This window comes from Sapajus apella, unplaced genomic scaffold (assembly GCF_009761245.1).
Source record: "Sapajus apella isolate SASKATOON/1434 unplaced genomic scaffold, GSC_monkey_1.0 scaffold11, whole genome shotgun sequence".
Classification (NCBI taxonomy): Eukaryota; Metazoa; Chordata; class Mammalia; order Primates; family Cebidae; genus Sapajus; species Sapajus apella.
In genome coordinates this window covers 4,601,978-4,624,025 of record NW_022436951.1, presented here as the reverse complement: position 1 = coordinate 4,624,025, position 22,048 = coordinate 4,601,978, and the positions used below count along the sequence as shown (strand labels likewise).

At 43.1% G+C, this 22,048-nt stretch overlaps 1 protein-coding gene across 3 annotated transcripts in view; it reads left to right on the top strand.

Annotated features, from left to right (window-relative positions):
* The first annotated feature begins 8,338 nt into the window (after positions 1-8,338).
* The window catches only part of EGFLAM (EGF like, fibronectin type III and laminin G domains), a 227,006-nt gene continuing 213,296 nt past the window's right edge, over positions 8,339-22,048 (top strand). For 2 of the 3 annotated variants that reach the window (XM_032278919.1, XM_032278917.1), the window contains exon 1: positions 8,502-9,183. In XM_032278919.1, coding sequence (XP_032134810.1) covers positions 9,087-9,183 — 97 coding nt within the window. In that variant the 5' untranslated portion in view covers positions 8,502-9,086. The other variant, XM_032278918.1, reaches the window with a different exon arrangement.

Sequence of the window (22,048 nt, the reverse complement as noted above, 5' to 3'; positions counted from 1 at the left end):
ACTCAGACTGAAAAACTGGCCTTTTGCTTCTTTTTACAGGTTTTTTTTTTGGCATCAGAAAATCTGCATTTGTTTGTGCCATTGCAGAAGAAGCCAGAAGCGGAGCCAGCATTTCTGTGCTTCCTACGCTCACCTCCCTCTAGGAGTCTTCCCTGCTCTCCCTTCTCAGGCCTCCCATTTCCGCTCTCTGGATGGACTAAATAGGGCTGGCTTGGAAGCTGTGAGTCGGCTTCCTACAGAGGCAAGGCATTGCTTTTGTTTTGCCATCTTTGTGTATGTGTATATGTGTGTGTGTGTGTGTGTGTGTGTGTGTGTGTTTGTCTGTGTGTGTGTGTGTTAAATGCTGCATTTTATTTTGTTTTGTTTTCATTTTACTTTTTTGGTTAGAGACTTGCTTTCCAACCTCAAAGTTTTTCCTGATAAACAACTTTTATGAGACTCCTTTGTGTTTAACAAGTGTCATCTGCCTGTCCTGGGAAAAGGAAAGCAGCTCTGTCATGAAAGTGGAGATCGTGAGCCCTGGGACAGAGACTGAGATGGCATTTTATCCGGCATCTTCAGTTCCCAGAGGAGAAGAGTAAGAGACAGAGTGGTTGACGGAATTGCGAAAGTCCCACTGACAATAGTGACAGAGATGGAACAAGAGTGCAGGTCTCCTGACCTCTGCTCTGTGGAGATCTCCTTGCTGCCGTGTCATTTCACGAACTAACCTTGCATTTGGAATTGTGTATGGGTCTCCAGGGAGATGCCTATTAGTATGGTATGCAGTTGCATGTGGCCACTTTGGGGGTCTCTTGTTTTTTTGTGTCCTGTGTCACGGTAGGTGGAGGTCACAGCACCCTGGAGAATCCCCAATATCTTCAAGACATGCACATGACAGGGGGTCTCCCTGTATTTTCGGGAAGATGATGGCTTCTCCATATTCCTGAAATGCAGGGAGAGACCCTGGCATGTGCACATCTATCTTTCCTGCTCACCCAATCTGGCAGCTCTAAACAGAACCATATAACTTGTGAGGTCTCCTCCCCCTTAGTAGTACTGGTCTCTAGCTCTTCATCCTCTCTTTCTCCTAAGGTGTTCAGGATCGATATCTTGTCTCTTGGTTTCTCAAATCCCATCATTCTTCCTGTCCCACCAAACACTCCACCTAGACTGCTTTATATTCTTTTAAAATTCATTCATATTTTTTTAACCCCAATAGACTCTCCTATGATTAAAGACATACGCAGTGGAAAAAACATAATGCGAATTTCCCCCATTCACCTCAGATGCCCCAGCTGTCTTCCCACAAGCTACTAACACCTGCACTGTCCAAATTTGCTAGATTCACTTTGTTCCTTGTAGCACATGAAGGTATAATTTCATTTTATTTTATTATTTTACTTTTGAGACGGAGTTTTGCTCTGTCACCAAGGCTGGAGTGCAGTGGCATAATTTCAGCTCGCTGCAAGCTCTGTCTCCTGGGTTCAAGCAATTCTCTTGCCTCAGCCTCCCAAGTAGCTAGGACTACAGCCTGCCACCATGCCCGACTAATTTTTGCATTTTTAGCAGAGACAGAGTTTCACCATGTTGGCCAGGCTGGTCTTGAACTCCTGACCTTAAATGATCCGCCTGCCTTGGCCTCCCAAAATGCTGGGAATTACAGGTGTGAGCCACCCACCGCACCCAGCCAAAACTCATTATTTTTAAACAGCTACAAAGTGCTCTATTGCATTCCACAGTTTATTTTACCAGTCTCTTCTCCAATGATGGCTACCTTTATTGCTTTCAAGGTTGTGCTATTACAAACAATCCATATTCTAGATTCTGAAATTTTTCCTTCCCAAATCACTATTAAAATCATATATTATTCTATTTGCTGTAGACCCTGGAGCTGCTGTCCTAGGTGTCAGCTAAATGAACTAAATAAATGAGTCCCCACTGTGTTAACAGCATAATATTCGTGAGTCCTTCTTCCTTTTCAGGAAACATATGTCCATTTTAAGAGGGACTACCTGGATAAAAGTTCTTAAAACATATCTCTCCCATGATTTTTGGAATACAGCTAGTGCTCAACTTACGACCACGATTGGTTCCGCCAGACTGGTCGTTAACACGATTTGGTCGTAAGTTGAGTAGGCTATATGTACAGTACTGTGAAATGATGTTATAAAAATCTTTACGTCATATTTTATCATAATTTTCTTTCATTATTGTTATACATCATAATTTTCTTTGTTCATTTTATGCCATTTGTATCATCTCTACACCATTTTGTTTCTTATTTTTACATTTGTCAGGTTTAAGTAAAACACTGCATTACCAGTACAACTGGTTTAATATTTGCAAAACATACAAAATTACAAAATATAGGTGCATACAAAAATACAAAATACAGGTGTAAAAAATACCATAGGAAACATTTTCCCAATTGCAAAACACATCAAAATATATAAACATGTACGAAACATTTTATTGGCCACTGGTGCTTGGCTGCGGATCGTTGATGTCATCATCTGAGGCAGCAGTTGGGGTTACCGGAGTTGGTTTTTTCATAAACATGGTGAGCTTTGTCTGAACTGTATGTTTCTTTTTTTCTTCATAAATTTCACAATACGGATGAAACACATTGTGCGCCATCCATTCAATCCTTGCAAATCGTTCGATGTTTGGGTCCATTGCTTCGAACTGTATAAGAAGTTTATTGGGAGGGGTTTGATGAAAAATATCCAAGACGCAAAACACAAATTGCTGTACTGAGTCTGGGATAACAGTTGAAATGGTGCACGCGGAGATGGTAGTGCTGCTGGAAGCTGGTCCGCACTGTCGTATGCCCAGCTGGGCAACATTTGTGCTGCCAGACGCGGAGCAGTCGTGGCTAGCGATTGTGGTCGTAAAGTCGAATGGTCGTAAGTTGCATAGGTCGTAAGTCGATCAATACCTGTAGAAGGACTATGTCGTAAATGAGTCATAGTTTTAACCCATAGGAGTATTTCAAATGACAGAAATTTCAAGAAGATATTTGTAAAATACTTACATTAAATGAGATATTTGGGGGCAGATAGGCTTTGTTGTAAACACATAGAGCTTCATCCAAAACAATTAATGCAAGGTGGCAATCTAGGGGGCTTATCTCAGGTGAGATGTGTAGTCCCAGCTTTAGCCCTGAGCCTCAGCTTGGCTGATGCTGGCAGAGAAGATACAGCACAGAAGCCACATCTTGTAAATCACATCTCCTCCCTATGGAGATGCAGCTGCCCATATCAAAATCAGGAGGGAGCGTCCAGTTAAAAACGCTGTGAGCACTACCTCACATTATGTATAAAAATCTATTGCAGATCTAAATGTAGAAGGTAAGCAATAAAGCTTTTCAGAAAAAAAACACGGAATAATGTTTTTGTGACCTGGGGCAAGTTGCTAGCCATAAATGAAAACATTTGATTAATCATACTACAGTAAAACTAGGGTTTTTGTTCATTAAAAGTCATCATTAAGATAGTTAAAAGACAAGATGGAGTGGGGAAAATATTACCAAGATATTCAACTACAGCAGAAAATCTCCTCTGAATTGTATCCAGAATATATGAAGAACTTTTACAAATCAGTAAGAAATAAGTAGACAACCCAATAGAAAAATGGGCAAAAGACATGAATAGGCACTTCACAAAATAGGATATACAATAACCAATAAAGAAGCAAAAAGGTGCTTGGCGTATTATCAAGGAAACACAAGTTAAAATCACAATGTGGTATTACTGACATGCACCAAAATGGCTAAAATGAAAAAGGCAAACAACATCAAGTTTTGGTATGATTTTGAATGACTAGGACTCTCATATACTTTAATGGGAGTGTAAATGAATATAGCCACTTTGGAAAATTGTTTGACAATACCTTCCAAACCTAAACATATGCCTATCATATAATCTAATAATTCTGCTCACAGGTATACACAGCAGATACACATGCACAGGCCTGCCAAAGACACATACAAAAATGATCACAGCAACATTTTTGGTTGTAGTTCCAAACTAGAAACAACCCAAATGTCTATCAGGATAGACACTTGTATAATGGATAAACACTTGTATAATGAAATACTACACAGCAATGAACATGAATAACCACACAACTTGGATGAATTCTTTCAAACATAGTGTTGAGTAAAAGAGGCATAAATAGTTACATTACTGCATGATTCCATCTATATAAAGTTTAAAACCAGGCCAAAATAATCTAGGTGCTAGAAATCAAGAAAATGGTTACCTATTTGGTTGTGGGGTAGGTTACGGTTAGTAGGAAGAATGAAAGGCTTTGGGGGTGCTGGTATTGTTTTATTTCTCGATCTGGGGGCTTATTGCCCACATTTACTTTGTCAGCCCATGTATTACATACTTAAGTATAATCACCTATAAGCAATGAGAACATAATGCGTAGCTGCAGATGGCTATGCATTATACAGTATATCATATATATGTTATCATTTGTAATACAGGGTCTTTGTCACTCAACCCAGTAGCACATTATTTGCGCTGTTATTTTGGGCTTCCTTTGTTCTGCTTTATGGAACAATTGGCCATGCAACTGTCTTCATCTCCCGACAAAGTTGTAGTCTTCTTGAGTGTAAAAAATATGGTTGCATTTTCTCTAACATATTATTTCTGTTCTTAGCACAAAGCCTTACACATAATGGGATTGAGTCTCAATGTTGGTTTTACATTGGAGAAGGGAGAGTGTTTACAAATTTTTACTGATCTACTTTTATTCGTGTATTTTAATTAAAAATAAATAGGTGGTTTGAATTCTCATCTCTCATCCTTCTTCAAAAATATATACTTCTAGAGAAGAAACATGAGTGGGGCTTTGAGGGGATGCTGGTCACATCCTATTTCTTGATCTGGGCAGTACTTAACACAAGCTATACAAGTGTGCTCACTTTGCTATAATTCATCAAGTTGTACACTTACTATTTGATACTTTTGTATGTTGTATCTTAATTAAAATGTAACATATAATACATATGTATGTATATATTTCTAGTTTGGTAAGACACTATGCTGGTGAGAGTTCATGGAATTAGGTGCATGTACTGCTTGTTGGGGAGTAAATTAGTACAACCTCCTTGGGAGGAAATTTGGCTAAATTATCAAAATTGAAAAGGCATTTACTCTTTGACCAAGCAATGGTTAGTGTAGAAATGACCCCTATAGTCTATTATAACATGTGCAACCTATTACATATTCAGTGTCCTTCATGCCATGCTGTTTATAATAACTAGAAACAACAGGAGAAAGAACAAATAAACTACACATCACACAATTGAATATTATTCAGCAGTTAGTAAGAAGGAGGCAGATCTGTATCTGGTGATTTGAAAGGATCATCAGGTTAACAAGTGCATAGAAGGTGCTCTTCGTTGTGTGAACTATATGTGTATATAATTAGCTTGTCCATTGATAGACTGTTTCTACAAGGATATCCAAGAAACTGGTGATGGTAGAAGGGAGAAAAGCAATTTTTCACTATACACTGCCTGATCCACATTTCAAATTTTACAGGTACATATAACCAATTTAGAAAAGCAAATCAAAAGATGATTCTTGGCTGCTGTCTCTTTGTCATTCCCATTTAGAGTCTTAATAAACATTCTATAATTGATAAGTTTGCCTTTCCTTTCTTCTAACAGCCTCCAAATCTATTTCATGCAGCAAAGGTCAGATTCCTCTTCCATGATAATGAGCAAAGTAGGCAGGTCACTCTTCTGTGGGCGACCTTATTAATTGAGTTTAGACCTCCAGTGAATTTGAACAGATTTTTTTTTTAATGAAACATTCGAAGCCTCTTGGTCCCTCTTTTGTTCCCCTCCTCTCAGAAAGCCAGAAGTGAGTGAAAGACATGTGTTCTATTTGTCTTTAGTCAGATTTACCAATGCCATAGTTGGTTGTCAAACTGGAAGGAGAGGGGAACTTGGAGGATGTGATTTGAACTGCAAAGGATGGGAATAAGCTATGTGTAACACGTGCCCTACATTTGAAACAGATTTTGTGAAATAAGGTATTATCCCAATGTCCTGATGATCTGAAGTGTTTGTAGGCCCTCAGAGGTAAAATACAACAACATAATCTAATGCCCCCAAGGAAGAAACATGAGGGGCCTCTGAAGAAACTGAGCCTGTTTCTCAAATCACTTATGATCATTTGCAAAAAACGGAAGGGAGGCCAAGTGCCAGGGATGCCGAGGTGGTGTGGCACATGTGGAAGACATGAGCAAGAACACTGAAGCCCAGGCTTGCAACATTTACAATGGACAATTTGCACGGGTCTTTTAAAAGGCACATTCAGAGTAAATGTAGCTTAGATTAGATGGTGCTGTTTTATCAGCTAATAAAGAGAAAGCAAAACCTGGAATTTACTGATTGTTTCATCCAGCCCCTTCATTTTTACCAAGGCACACTATACGCAGAGCCTAGGATTAAACACCCACATCTCCTGATCCTCTTGGTCCACTGGTAGTTTTTTTTTTTTTTTTTTTTTGAGATGGAGTGTCACAGTGTCACCCAGGCTGAAGTGCAGTGGCGCGATCTTGGCTGGCAGCAACCTCTGCCTCCCAGGTTCAAGGGATTCTCCTGCCTCAGCCTCCAAAGTAGCTGGGATTACAGGTGCCTGTTGCCATGCCCGGCTAACACTGCTGTGTTTTCTTTCCCCCTTGTCCACTCAAAAGCCTGAAGGCTGGAATCAGACCCCTTGGATTCAAGTGCCTTTCTGCCTCTTGGGAGCAGCATGACTTTGGGCAAGTTTCTTAACCTTTCCATGCTTCCGCTTCCTCGCTTGTAAAAGGCAAGAATAGTAATAACAGTATCTTTCTGGTATGGTTGTTACTGGGATTAAAATGCACTTCAAAGAGGTTCTGGCACATAGAAGGCATTAAATAAATGGTAGCCATAATATCAACGATTAATATTACTTCTAGTTTCTGTATCACAGAGAATCATTTTTAAGTAGGAAAGCCTGCATGGGAGATATCTGCAGTGCAACACTTGTTTGATTCTGGGAGCCACCTTCAGTCTGAGATAAGAAATCACTTTTGCATAAAGAAGGGACTCTGGCGCTGGAGGAGCTCTCTAACACAGACGGAGTTCAAAGGGAGGTGGCATGACCCGCCACTGATGCTGAAAGCAGACTGTGTGGAGTGGAGGCAGGTCCTAGATGACCTTCAGGGGTCCTGGTAGTCCTAAAGGGTCTGTGATTTTTGGGACCTTTGAGACTAGCAGCCCTGGGGGCAATCACTTTGCCTAGCTTAGCAGCCGGCTTCATGGTCACCTTGGAAGTGAAGAGCATAGGTCTGTCTGAACTTTGCTCCAGTTCTGTGTAAGAGGACAAGCTCCGGTGTCACAGCTAAGACTTCCAAATACTGAGGTTGGAGGGGACTTTGAATTTATTTATGAACAGACAGTTGTACACTTGAAAATGCCAACAGATAAGGGAACATACTGAGCTTCGCTAACTAACAAGATTGAGCTCATTACAAACTCTCCAGCCAGGGAATATTTCATTCTTAAAAAGAGGAGTAGAAATCCTGTGTGTGTGTTTGGGGGGTTGGGGAGGGGAGAAGAATATATCAGTCAACATCGTTTCCTCCCGCGCTCCCAAACATAGGCTAACTGTGAAGAGCCAGGACGCCCACCGAGTCCTGGCAGCGCTCCTAGGTGGGGCGGGGGTGGGCGCGGTCCTCTCGCTGGTGCCTGCAGACTTCCTCTGCAGGGCATTTCCTAGTGCCTTTGATCTTTCCCCACGAACTGGCCAGGACCGTGTTTGCCTCTAAGTTTATTCCTTCTTGGTTTATTTATTGTATTTGCTTTCTCTTCTTGCTGGTTTGGAGGTCAGAACGCCAGTGTGCAACGGGACGTGAGTCCCAGGGTCTCCCCTCTCCAGGCACTGCCGAGAAATCTGGCAAAAGGTACATTTTACTGAGTCCTGGGGAAGCAAATTCAGAGGAGAAAGAGTCTTTCCCCACTCAGGGAGCCAATCCAGGAAGCCGGATCCTGGAATCAGAGGCTAGGATCCGGCCCCGACCCCCTGCCCCAGCCCCAGCCCTGTAGGCGGGCGCCCCCAGGGGATCCTCTCGGTCCCCCCCCCCTCCCGGGGGCTAGTGCTCGCGTCCCTCCGCGAGACGCCAGGCTTAACTTGAAGTTTCATCTCCTCCCCAGGAGGGTCTCAAGTTGCCTTCCTCTGCCGGGAAGGGCCCCCACTCCCCTGCGCCGGGCCGTAATCCCCACCCGGCGTCCCAGTCTGAGCGGCCCGGCCTCAGCTCTCCATCTGCGCGCCTTAAATCCCATTTATCTTCTTAGCGCCTCAGACCCGGCCGACCCCGCCCATCTTCCTCTCACCCCCACCCCACTTGCAAATCACAGACCCCCGTCTACCCCCCCGTATCCCCCAAGTGCGCAGGATCAACGATAGCAACCTTCGAGGTGTTAGAAAAAGTCGCCAGGCTGGGTAAAAGCGACCTAGAGGGGCGCGGCCGGAGGAGGGCCCAGCCGGGGTGGGGAGCGCCCCAAGATTTCAGGGTGAGGACCACGGAGGGTCCTGAACCCGCAGTCGCCTAACTCCTGCCCTGCGTCTCCAGTGCTTGAAGTCGGTCCCTCTCAGGTCCCCAATCTAGGTCAGCAGCGCGGAAGGGCTGAGCTGGGGGTCGCTAGAGAGGGTGAGGGGCGGGCTGTCTGCTTCCGAGGTGGGCGAGGAGTGAGGATTTCAGGGCCTGCCCCTCTCACTTCCACTCGATTGTAATTTCATCCCACGGCCCGTCGAGCTTCCCTCCCTTCCGCAGCCAGTCAGTCCCTCCCGTCAGCCTCCTTCGTCGCCCCCGCCCCCGCGAAAAGCCCTGCCGCTTGCAGCCGGCTCCACTCCCGCAAGCCGACCTCCCGGCTGCAGTCCTGCCTCCTGGAACCCCCTCGCGCCCGGTTCCGGGCCCAGCCCCTGCAGCCGCCCACCTCCTCACTCCCGCCCGGGGATCCGCTGGGACCCGCGTCCCCCACGCCCCCGCCCCGGGAGAAGCCCTTTCCCTGTGCGCCCGGGACTTGGTGAAACTTTGCAGGCGCTGGCGGCGAAATGGATTTAACCCGAGGCGTCTTGCTCCGGCTCCTGCTCCTGGCTTCCAGCCTCCCACCCGGCACGCTGTCGCTCCGAGCCGCTCTCCGAAAACCAGGTAAGGCGCTCCTCCGCCCGGAGCCACCACGCCCCGAGCGCCCCTGCGGGGCTCCGGGGCCAGGACGCTGAGCGGGGCCGCGCACCGCCTCCCTCTCCCCAACCGGCGTCGGCTTCACTCGCTTCAGCTCTGCCCGGAGCTGGGAAAAGACGCGAACCTCGCCCTCTCCCGCTCCCGGGCGGCTCTAGGGGTATTTGTTTGTTAAAATAATGATCAGTTTTCCAGACACAGTAGAGGTGGTGGTCCCGTGTTTGATCGCAGAGAGCTGAGATTTGGGACAACGGTCGTGCTGTCTCAATTGCAGAGGATGGCAACAGTGCAGAGGAGTCAAACCAGCCCCTCCTGTGTCTCCAAATGTCTTTCTGAATTCATATCGTCCAGAGCCCAGCCATTTCCTGTTAAGTGTCTGAAGGGTTGCCTGGAGCCCCTCTGCCCACGCGCTATGCAGGGATGTGGACGCTGCACTTAGCATCCTCTTCTACTCTGGGGCCGTTTGTTCAGAAGGAAGCACCCAGTGGGTTAATTTTACCGTGTTTTGAACTCCTGTCTTTGCTCTGCTATTTAAACAAAGATATGTGCGTTGCAGCCTGTTATTGGGGATTGGGGAGAACATGAAACCACAGTAACTTGTATTTCCTCAAGCTGCATATAGGTAAAAAGTCTTTGTGCATTTTGGTCTACTTTGATTTGGCCTATGTTGTGAGATTATTCAAAGTAGAACATTCTAAACAATGAAGTTCTAAACATTGTTTCCCAAATAACGATTTTTATTCTTTTTCTTTTTTTGCTGGGGAACATATTTAGAATTCTGAAAAATCTGTTTTTTCTTAGCTTACTTTGTAAGGGAGGCTGTCTTATGGGATTAATTATATCTTATGAACAATGGAAAACAATATAACTTTATGTGAATGCAGTCTGCAAAACCTCCCGGAAAGTGCAGTTTGTCTTCACAAACGTTTCTCTAAGAAAGAGGCAAAGCTAGGAAAATTTATCAGACGGCAAAGAAAATCGTCTTAGCGGGATCCCATGTGGATACTTAAATATTTTGGCATTGAAACCATCTGGAAACAGGACTTGTTGCTTTTCGGCTCTGGGAACGCCCTCAGTCTATGAGCCATATCTCTTATTACCAGCACTTGTTAACCTGCCTTGAAATCTAAGGTCATTATCATAATCTACACCATATTTAAATTATGAGCCATTTCGTTTATGAGCTCTTCATTTTGGAGATAATAGCTTCAGTCCAAGGTAATATTAAATTGTTTCTCTTCCTGCCTGCACGCACGCGCGCGCGCACGCACACACACACACACACACACACACACACACACACACACAACACACTCCTTCAAGGATTTGAGGATAGGGCTTCTAACTTTCCTCTTTAAGATACACACATCACAGTCAATTGCATTTTGCAGATTTATTCACATGAAATAATCGATTAATTGTCACAATTTTTAAACAAATCATAGTTATATGTATAGTTTCAAAGCATGAACAGTGTATGCAATGCTTTTTTAAGGATATGTTTTAATCCACTTAAAGGCAATTTTTAAAAAGTATTTTATAAAAGCCTGCTGTATAAAACTGCTCATATGGGTCACCATATTTTCTTTCTTATTTTTTGTTGTTTCTCCCCTAAAAAGATTTTCTACCTGGTTCACTCAGACTCATTCTGATATTCATGCCAGGAATATGCCATGTTGGCCTCTTTGGTTTTATTTGAAGCATAGATAGGGTTTTGATAGTGGAAACACCACCTTTTAAATTACATCAAATTTGAGGTAGGAGAAGTGAATAGACTAGGTTCGACCTAGATGAGTTTTTTATTTTTTTATTTTTTTTATTACTTTATAATTTTATCCAGACACTGGCTTTCAGGTTGGAAAGCTTCTCAGATTAAAATGACAGCTACTTCATAAACTTCAGGGGAAATTTCCCTCCTGGACTCATTTACATCCCTTGGAAAGACTGGTTTTTGATCCGGAAAATTGGTCCAGATTAAAAAACTGAATGTGTCCTGCTTGGCTCTGATGTGAGCAGCAACCAGCTAATTTATAATCTTCCCCAGATGCTAGCAAATCCTGCTAGTACCCATATGGGAGTTTCTTTGTACCTTGTTTCCTCAATAGAAATTGGTTCATATACAGTACTTTGAAGGTATCATGGCCACTTTGCAAGCACACTGGAGCGGTTCTGTTTTATTTGGATAACCCTCCCTGTCTCTTCATACCCCTAAATCTACTTTTGATAAGTACAGCTTTGTTGGAGAAGTCTTGGATTCAAAATCAACCTGAAAATTCCCCATTCCCACCTACCTCTGATGAGAAAAAACCAAGTAGGAGTTTCAAGTTTGAGTCTAGTTTGTGTTCAACACAAGCAACCTTTCCCTTCACCCAAAGATAGCTCATCTGTTGACAGTGAACATTAATAAAGAAACTTCTGCATTTGCCAGGACTCACGAGAAATGACAGTTTTCAAATTAAGTTAAATTAAGTCATAGTAACTAACACAAAGTGCTTGCCACACTGTTCTAAAATCTGGACGGACTCACAGTGATTTATTTAATCAACCCAATGGCCCCGGGAGATGACTATTACCATCCCTGTTTTACTGAAGGAGAAATCGTGGATTAGAGAGGTTGCATGTCTCACCCAAGGTCACACAACTACTAAACGGTGGAATGGAAATTTAAGCTCTGATATTCAGGACCAAAAACTGAGTTCAGAACACGCTGTTTGCAGAGGTAAGTAGCATGTTTTGTAAGGTGTCCTCCTGGAGGCTGAAGAGTGGATGGAGCTCCCGTGGGTCAGATTGGAGGCTAGGTGGAGGCTGCTGTTTTGTGTGGCGACCCTGAGTTGCTCTTAAACATTTCTAAATGGGATATGCCCAAGCCTCCTAAGACAATAGAGTGCATATGATACTGAAAGAGTTTAGAAGCTACTGTCTACGGGCCTCATTTATAAGAATCACGGGCTGTAGCCTTACGGAGTGATGATGAACTGCTTGCTTCTCTTGTTGAACTCCTGGGGATTAAGGCTTGTGAGGGTCAGAGGGTCCACTTGAGTACCTGAAGGTAGAAAAAGGAGCCTCTGAAGAATGGGAGGGTTTAGGGCCCTTTCCTTTTCCCAGGCCCTCACCGTGTGAAAACACAATGTGTTGGATAGCCTTCGTTCCTTTAGAGACTCCAAATTAGACTCACAGGCCTGGAAGGAAGTGAAAAACCCTCATTTTGCAGCTGGGCATGGCTCTTGCCTGTAATCACAGCAGTTTGGGAGGCTGAGGCGGGTGGATCAGAGGTTGTGAGTTCGAGACTGGCCTGACCAATATGGAAAAACCCTGTCTCTACTAAAAAAATACAGAATTAGGCAGGTCTGGTGGCACATGCCTATAATCCCAGCTACTCGGGAGGCTGAGGCAGGAGAATCACTTGAGCCCAGGAGGTGGAGGTTGTGGTGAGCCAAGATCATGCCATTGCACTCCAGCCTGGGCAACAAGAGTGAAACTCTGTCTCAAAAAACAAGCAACCCTCATTTTGCAATGAGGCTGAGGGTGACTCAGTGACTTGCCCAGGTTAACATCAGAAGCTGAGCTGGAACTAGCACCCAGACCTCCCACCCTCCTGAGGGATCTCTAGCCTGTGCTTGTCCCATCACCTGAGTCTCACCAGAAAGTGCAGGACTGCCTTGCTTCTGTGGTAGGGCAGGAAGAAGGGAGGGGGAAGTCCAGACCACTGCTGGAACCAGCATGCAACAAGTCACTTCATTCCCACAGGCATATTGCTAACTCTTGTCCTTATTATCATCTTAAAGTCAGATTTATTGAGGTACAATTTATATACAATAAAGCTCATCAAGTATACAGTTTGATGAGCCCTAACAAACATATACAGTAATGTAATCACTACTGTAATAGAAATATATAAAACATTTCCATCTTCCTAAAATATTCCCTTGTGTCCCTTTGTAGAAAAATGACTCCTTCCCAGCCCCTGGTAACCACTGATCTAACTTCTATCCCTGTAGTTGTGCCTCTTCCAAAATGTCATATTTTGTGTTCACCTTCTATCAACTTAGCATAATGCTTTTAAGATTCATCCATGTTGGCCGGGTATGGTGACTTACGCCTGTTATCCCAGCATTTTGGGAGGGCAAGGTGGGTAGATCATAAGGTCAGGAGATTGAGACCATCCTGGCCAACATGGTGAAATCCCGTCTCTACTAAAATACCAAAAACTAGCCGGACGTGGTGGTGCGCGCCTGTAGTTCTAGCTACTCGGGAAGCTGAGGCAGGAGAATCGCTTGAACCCAGGAGGCGGAGGTTGCAGTGAGCCAGAATTGCGCCTCTGCATTCCCAAGACTCGGTCAAAAAAAAAAAAAAAAAAAGAATCCATCCATGTTGTTGCATATATTGGAAGTTTGTTCCTTTCTTATTGTTGAGTAGTGGTGCATTGTATGGACCATAGATTATCAGTTTGTTTAACCGTTTGCTAGTTAGTGGACTTTTAAGTTCTTTTCAGTTTTAGGCTATTATGAATAAAGTTTCTAGACATGTGTACATGTAAGTCTTTGGAAGATGTGTGTTTCCGTTTTTCTTGGTAAACAGAAGGAGTAAGATCACTGCATCACATGGCAGTTGTGTGTTGAACTTGATAAGAAATCAAACTGTTTTCCAAATAGGCTGTACCATGTTACATTCCTACCAGCAAGATACGAATGTTCTAGCTGCTCCTATTCCTCTACAACACTTGGTAGACTTGGTTTTTTGGTTTTGTTTGTTTTAGCAATTCTATTATAATAAGCATGTAATAATATGTCATCACAGTTTTAGTTTGCTTTTCTCTAATGACTAATTATATTGAACATTTAAAAAATGCATTTATTTGCCATCTTTTCTTTGGTGAAATATTTGTTTAAATCTTTGGCTGATTTTTAAAATTTGGAATGTTTGCCAGGCGTGGTGGCCCATGCCTGAAATCCTAGCATTTTGGGAGGCCAAGGTGGGCAGATCATTTGAGGCCGGGAGTTTGAGACCAGCCTGGCCAACATGGCGAAAACCCAGCTCTACAAAAAATTACAAAAATTAGCTGGGCTTCGTGGTGCATGCCCAGCTACTTGGGAGGCTGAGGCACAAGAAGCACTTGACCCTCGGAGACGGATGTTACTGTGAGCCAGGATTGCACCACTGCACTCCAGCATGGGTGACAGAGGAAGACTCTGTCTCAGAAAAAAAAAAAAAGAAAGAAAGAAAGAAAAAAAAAAGGGATATTTACTTTTTTATGATTGAATTTTGAGTATTCTTTGTATATTCTGGATGCAAGTCCTTTATTAGATATGTGTTTTGTAAATCTCAGCTTCTAGCATGTGGCTTGTCATTTTCTTAATGGTATCTTTCAAAAAGCAGAAGATTTATGTTTTGATAAGGTCAATTTATCATTTTTTAAATGGCTTATGCTGTTTTTTGAAAGCTTAACCTGTGGCTGCAAAGATGTTTCCCTATGTTTTATTGCAGAAGTTTTTTAGGTGTTACATTTAGGTCTATAATTCATTTTGAGTTAATTTTGCATGAGGTGTGAGACATAAGTCAAGATTTATTTGCTTTTGTATGGATACATTGGCCTTGTTTTCTAAGCACTCTTATGCTTGGTGGTGGTAGGTGGTATGTCAGAGCAAAGGGATCTCCGGCTTGGAAAGTTTGCTGTAGCTCTCAACCCACAGTGGCTGGCGCCGTTAAGACGTCCTCATTTCTATGCAGTAGATAAGGTATAGATCTTTTGTCCCTCTACAAGGTTCTGTCACTGAAGTCAGACTTAGGGCTGACTGCTGTGGCATGTCTGGGAAGGGTTCCTGGGGTAAAGACCAGCGCTCCCAGGCCTAGAGCCTGGGGTTGCTCTTTGTTTATTTAGACAAGACTCCTGACATTTACTAACTCTCTGGCATGAGGGGCTGGAGAACTGCACATGGGTCCTGCCTTTCCTCTTGCTTGTCCTGTTTGCCTGAGGTCCCAGGGTCAGTGGGAGAAGGTCAAATCAGCATTCAGGCTTCAAGGTTTTCCCTGGAGGATCTGGGCATCCACAAGCATCCTTACCAAGATGTAGCTCTCTCATCTTTTTCTTTCTGCTTTCTCAATATTTCTCTAGTGGCATAATCCAACTAAAATTAAGATGTAGGGAAAGTCAGGAAGCAAAAATAAAAGGCTGAAAGAGGAGAGTTAGCCTGCAGGCAATACACCTTGTTGGTTGCTGGTAGAGAAATGTGCATCTCTAGGGGGATTCTGCTGCTGCTTGTGTGAGGCTGAGTGGCTAAGGGGCAGGCGCCGGGGATCAGGGGTCATCCTGGTCTACTTTCCCAGTGCCACCTTGATCGACCTGGAATTCACAAGAGACTGGTTACTTTCTCTCTTATAACTCTCATCCATGCCCTCTTCCCAAAGCAGGGCATTTGGGGAAGATTGCCTCATCCGTATGTCCCTTCCTGTCCCACTGTACTCCATATCACAGTGCTAATTCAGGCTGTCTGATTTTTAGGGAAAACTGTAGCTCACAAAGGCCATGGGGCACTAGAAGCTAGGTGCTAGGGACCTAGCACACGCTTCCCCAGCACCCAACTCCTAATGTCCATGCAATTCAGGCACCGTGACAGAAATGTTTTCCTCTGATTCTTCACTCCATCAGTCTGCCTTCCCTCCTATTGGTTTCAACGTCGTCGTATCTAATCCCTATAAGGAAGCACATCTCTCTCTGATTCCATCTCTCTTTGTTAGTCTCTCCCTTTCCATTAATTCTCTGTGAGGTAAAGGGACGGAGAAGTCAAGGTCAGGAGTAAGTGCAGTTTAACGTGAGGCAGGGCTTGATTTTTGAATTCTTTCTCAGGGAAGAGTGGCTTGGCCAGAAAGGAGCTGAGTGGTGCTTTTTGTTTTTCTTACCCAGAGCTGAGGGCTTTAATAACCTTAGCATTCTTTGGGGAATAGTTGTCCATCTGTTCATGGTTTACTACAGCCCAAAAGTGGCCTAGTAATTTTGGCTGGATTTCTGGAAGACTGGGATCAGCATCCCAGCTGAGGTGGGACCCCAGCTTGTCCAGGAATATCCTGTGGCTACCTCATGTTCTCCTGCCTCATGCCCTGGGCAGGCAGGATGGTAGCGTTTCCCAGCTGACTGGACGATGTGGGGTCTTGATTGCAGCAGAGAATCTTTTGCGCTGCTCAAGGCCCGTGTGTCTTGCCTTTGTTTTTGCATGTCAAGCTGCACGTCTTAGGGATGCATCTGCAGTTTCAGGTACAGAAAAAGGGAAAAGGTGAGGAGATATGGCAGAACCAAAGTGGCAGCTTTTAGGGGAAATCCTCCAAACTCATCTTTGGTTTCACTGATTGTGGACCTCCCTTTCGAGGAAGGACCCCAGGGTGTAGTTTCAGCCTCCTGAAATGAACAGGTGGACGTTTGCTTCCTTGCAGGACCCCTCATAGGTTTCTCATGTAGGTGAGTCAAAACACATTTCTGCCAGCAGAGGGCGCACGTTCCAGAGCTGGCTCTGCGCGGGTCTCCGCCCTCAGCAGGTAATTCAGCCTTAAGTGAATTGAATTTTTAGAGTGCAACCCAGGCACCTGCCTTTTTAAACAAGAACCTCAGATGATTTGATGCACACTTGAGACATGCCAAAACAGAGTTTGGACTCTCCCACTGCCTCCCTCTCCCTGGTACCTCCACCCAGGTACTCTGTGTTAACTGACTGTCTCCACTTCGTACCTCCATGCCCAGCTGTGGCTGATGGTGATGACACATTGCTCTGGGCATCTGCATTTTAACCAGAACAAACCTGTTCTTAGGCTCTCAGTTGACGGCTCAAAGATGGAAACCTTGCAGTGGCGTTAACAAAAAGGCACGCTGTTCTCTATGTAACCGACGTTTCCCCTCCTTATCTCCCCTCACCCCCAATCCCAAGCTTTCTTTCAGCCTTCAAAGCTAGTTTCTCCTGGCAGAGCAGGAAGACTTGGGTGAGAGCACATATTTTGATATTCCACAGATTTGGGTTCAAGTTCTGACACTGTGCCGCTCATGGTGACAGTGGGCCAGTTATATACGCTCTGCAATCCTCAGTTTCCTCATATGTAAAAATAGGATAAAGAAAGACTCTGCCATATAGTGTTCCAGGGAAGATCCAATAAGGTAATGCATGTACCAGGGCATTAAAACTGATTAGAAGACTGACATTTGACGGCAATGTTTAAGAAATTGGGATTGTTTAATCTGGACAAGGAAGAAAAACCTGAAAGAATTTCTATGTTTCTATGCATCAGAAGTCATAAACACAGGCACTTATGATTTTATGTACTTTTATTCCTTTCTGTATGTATTAAGGTATGGCTACATGTGATGTGTTTTGTATTGAATTGTAAAATTTTTCAGATAAATGAATTCACAAATCAGAAAGACTCTCTGGTCAATCACATGCCTTGATTTTTGGTTTGGAAAATGAGGAGGATTTTTGTCTGGTAATTGTCTTGGGGAAAGTTTTGCAGGATGTGGTAAGGGAGCAGTAGTCCCTAAAACAGAATTATTCAAACTGATATGTTACTGGGAGTCAGTGAAAGTCTCTATAAAGCTGGAGAGCTAAGAAATGGTCCAGGTTTTGCTCATTGCTAAGTTGATTGGAGTAATTCAGGAGTCACTGTTAGGGCATGGAAAGATGGACCAGGCTCAGTCCATTTCCTATTGATGTTTCCTCAGCTGGAAAAAAATCCACTTATCCAAGATAACCTCACTATTTTATTTTAAGCATCAAAGGAAATAAAGCAGACTAGGGCTTTGAAAGAGCTGAAGTGGGGCTGGGCACAGTGGCTCAAGCCTGTAATCCCAGCACTTTGGGAGGCCGACGTGGTCGGATCACGAGGTCAAGAGATTGAGACCATCCTGGCCAACATCCCCATCTCTACTAAAAATACAAAAATAAAATTAGCTGGGCATGGTGGTGTGCGCCTGTAGTCCAGCTACCCGGGAGGCTGAGGCAGGAGAATTGCTTGAACCCAGGAGGCAGAGGTTGCAGTGAGCCGGAGATCGCACCATTGCACTCCAGCCTGGCACCTGGCGACAGAGCAAGACTCTGTCTCAAAAAAAGGAAAAATAAATAAATAAAAATAAATGAAAGAGCTGAAGTGCTACCTAAGGACAGTATATGATCTAACAATAGTCATAGTAATTATTATTTTCACCAACTAGACGGAGCAAGGATATACTTCCCAGTGCTTTGATCTTATTTCCAGTATCCCCCTTCTCTGTTCCCCTAAAGACACTTGACAATTCTTTCTTGTCTGACTCTGCAAGTCCTGAGCAATTTAAATTTTAACACTTGTGTTTGCTGACAGGGCACCCAAAATCCTGAATCAGATTTAATGCAATGTTAGTGCTATTTATTTTTCTTGGTGCAATAAGTTTATATTAGCCATTTAGTGGTTTACATTGTGCAAAAGGAGTTGTATCAGCAGGCACTTTTCTGTAACATCTGGGCACTTGGAAACATAATACTTAAATACAACCTGAGTTTAAAGCCTTCCGTGGACAGATGGCTAATTTTATTGATCTAATCTCTCAGTTAGGAATAGATCCCATGATCCTTTGCTCGTAATTCTTGGAGTGAGGAGAGAAATGAATACAATGGGTGATGGCTGTGAATTAGGCAACTGTTATATTGTCTGTGATTTATTTTTAAAATGCTTCAATATGAACAGTGACTGTATGAATTACTTTAATCTCTACCCTAGGGGAGCTTAGTTAACACTTGAAGTAATCCAGGCTAGAAGGCACCATTCTGGCATAAGAATTTACATCTATTTTCATCTCTTGGTGATTGTGCCGTGCCAGTGGTTAAATATTTGGACCTTCACTTCTGTCTTAGGCAGGAATCCAGACTGGTTAGTTATTATTTTAAGAACTTTACTATGAAGTTGAAAGTGGCAGCAAAAATACTTAGAACCATGTTATCAGATATTCATACTAGCGGGTTTGTTAATTAGCATAAACGATGTTAGATGCAATGTTTTTATTTGTGAAGTATGTGATTAGCTAGAAAGATTATTCGTGTTTCTCTATTTTTATGTGGACAGAGTAAGAATCTAGCAACTCTAGAAATCAAGCTACTTTGCAGTGGCTGAATACGGCTAGAGCTCCATTCATTTCTGTGTTTCCCTCACACAACAGGAGACTCATTTGCCTGCCCCCTCAGCAAGATGGTTTGCTGATTTTGCCATTAGAATATTGACGTATCTCCCTCAGCAGATACAAGCAGGTGCTTGTATTAATTAGGATAATTAGCGTTACCTATTGTAACAAACAAATCCAAATCTTGGTGGCTTGACACAAAATTTATTTTTTGCACTTAGTCTAAGCCCAAAGTGGATGTTCATTTCCAGGCAGCTCTCCTCAGCCATCTTCCTCCAAATGGTGACTTGAAGACTTGAATCATTCTGTCTTTAATACCACCATCTTATAATGCAAAAATGGTCTTCAAAATGGACCTCCAGGGTGGGAGGTAAAGAAAAAGAAGGCTTGTGAGAGATTTTCTGTGCCAAATCAGAACATAGTTACGTTGCCCCAACCCAACTGTAACATTTCTGGAAAATGTGGTTTAGTAGTGTGCACAGGAAGAAAAAGAACCAGATATGGTGGATTGTCTCTGATGCGTGCTTTGGAGTTCCTGAAAGGACAAAGAGGAGATATCACCAAATTTACAACAGCAGGTTGTATAATTTTTGTGGCTTCTTGCCCATGGATATTTGTATACATGGCAGAATTTGACTCGGAATTTGCTTTTGTTGTAGTCTACTACCTGGTTGAAAAGCAAATAGTTACCATCTATTTTTACTTGCTGGAGGCCACTACAATTTAAAAAAGAATCTAAAAACTAAGCAGTCGAATTAATTTAGGACAGTTTGCAATAAGGTTCAAAAATATGTATATAGGTAAGTGCATATGTGCTATATGTTACTATATATTTCCTACATTTTACAAAAGCAAAATTAATCCCTTTAAAAAAAAGTTGGCCAGGCACAGTGTCTCGCACCTGTAATCCTAACAGTTTGGGAGGCTGAGGTGGTGGGTGGATCGCTTGAACCCAGAAGTTTGAGACCAACCTGGTCAACATGGCGAAACCCCATCTCTACTAAAATACAAAAAATTAGCCAGGCATGGTGGTGTGCACACTTATAGTGCCAGCTACTCAGAAGGGTGAGGTGAGAGGATCACCTGAGCTCAGGAAGGGAGTGAGACCCTGTTTTAACAATAACAACAACAACAACAACAAAAAACAACAAAACAACCAAAAACATCACTACCCAGGGATCAAATAGAGTGAGTTTCTAGGTATATCAACTAGATCTCTAGTCCCTCCCACCCCCAGTTTTCTGGAAACTCCTTCTGTTTGCGTCCCAGAACAAAAAGGACTGACTAGTCATGGTAGAATATTCAGTGAGAGTTGCTTCTTACGTTATCAAAATCTTTTTTTTAGACACCACAGCCTTCTTTGATGAAGATGAAGATGGTGTAGGCTTGTCTCAATAAAGACAAATTGATACATTTGGTTGAACCACTGCACTTTTCAAAGCACTTCTAAAAATGATCTCATTTGATCTTTGTAATCCTTGCCCTATCGGGAAGTCAGGGCAGTTGACTTAACAAAAAGGAAACAGGAATAGCCAGGACATGAACCTAGATCATTCAGCCTCTAGCCCTTCTTGCTTCCCATCAACCCAGAGGTGCTTCTGGAGCTAATTGGATAGAATATGTGATTGTTGCTATGTGCTTGAGTCTAGCTCTGCAGCCAGGAGGGACCTCGTCAAGAAGACACGCTCTTCACCCAGGCTTCACTTAGAAAGATTCCGAGTGTGTCATGGGACACTCTGTAGAGTGACCTGGGACAGCCTTCAGTCATGCTCCTTACTGGTTGGTATGTGGAGAAAGTGGCTCGTTTTACAAACTACTTGACGACAACAGGTCTGCTTGCAACTGAGAAGGAGCTGTAGCAGCTTGAGGGTATCCTCAAAATCTTCTCAGATATCTTCTGTGGAAAACGCTTTTGGGATCTCAAGGACCACCCAGACGGTGCAGCCTAGCTCTGAAGCTTTCCATCCCTCCACGATTTAGCCATCCTCTTTAGTAGCAAATGATACTTGTTAGACTTTCAATATGGCATATTTCAAGGTTTGTCATTCCAGTCTCAAGGCTTCTGTTAGTTTCTCAAACATCTCTTTGATGTTCCGGGATTTCCTAATTGGTGTAGTTAAATAAACCATTAGTTGAGAAAAAAAGAAGCATTTGCTTGATAGCTGTTTTAAAGTAATTGACAAGCTTGGTCACAGCCTACACCCTTCACATCCCTTCAGCTTGGAGGAACTGAAGTAAGACTCCAGTCAAACAGACCTGGGTTTAAACTCTAGCTATAAAATGTGTTGCTGTCTGATTCCAGATAGAATAGTGTCTTTATGCCTTATATATTTCATCTGAAATTTAAGGTTCATAATACCTATGGCAAAAGTTTTGTGTGATAAATAAATGAGAAACTACGATGACCAAAGATGTACCTACAAAGTACCTAAACATTTGGTACATGATGGGCACTCCAATGTTAGTGCACATTAGTTAGATTCATTGTGGTTTATGGAGTTTATATGGTGGTAGAGACATTAGCTTTTCTCTATTTAATGTAACCCCAAATATTGACAACATTGCCATAAATGTATAATTGAGCTAGGCATCCACGAAAGTGGAAATGAAAAGAATTTCATTTCCTTAATTTCATATTATGAATTATTAGAGTTTATTTCCTCAAATAATGATGTTTGGTGTTTATATTAGTTATAAAGTTATTGATAT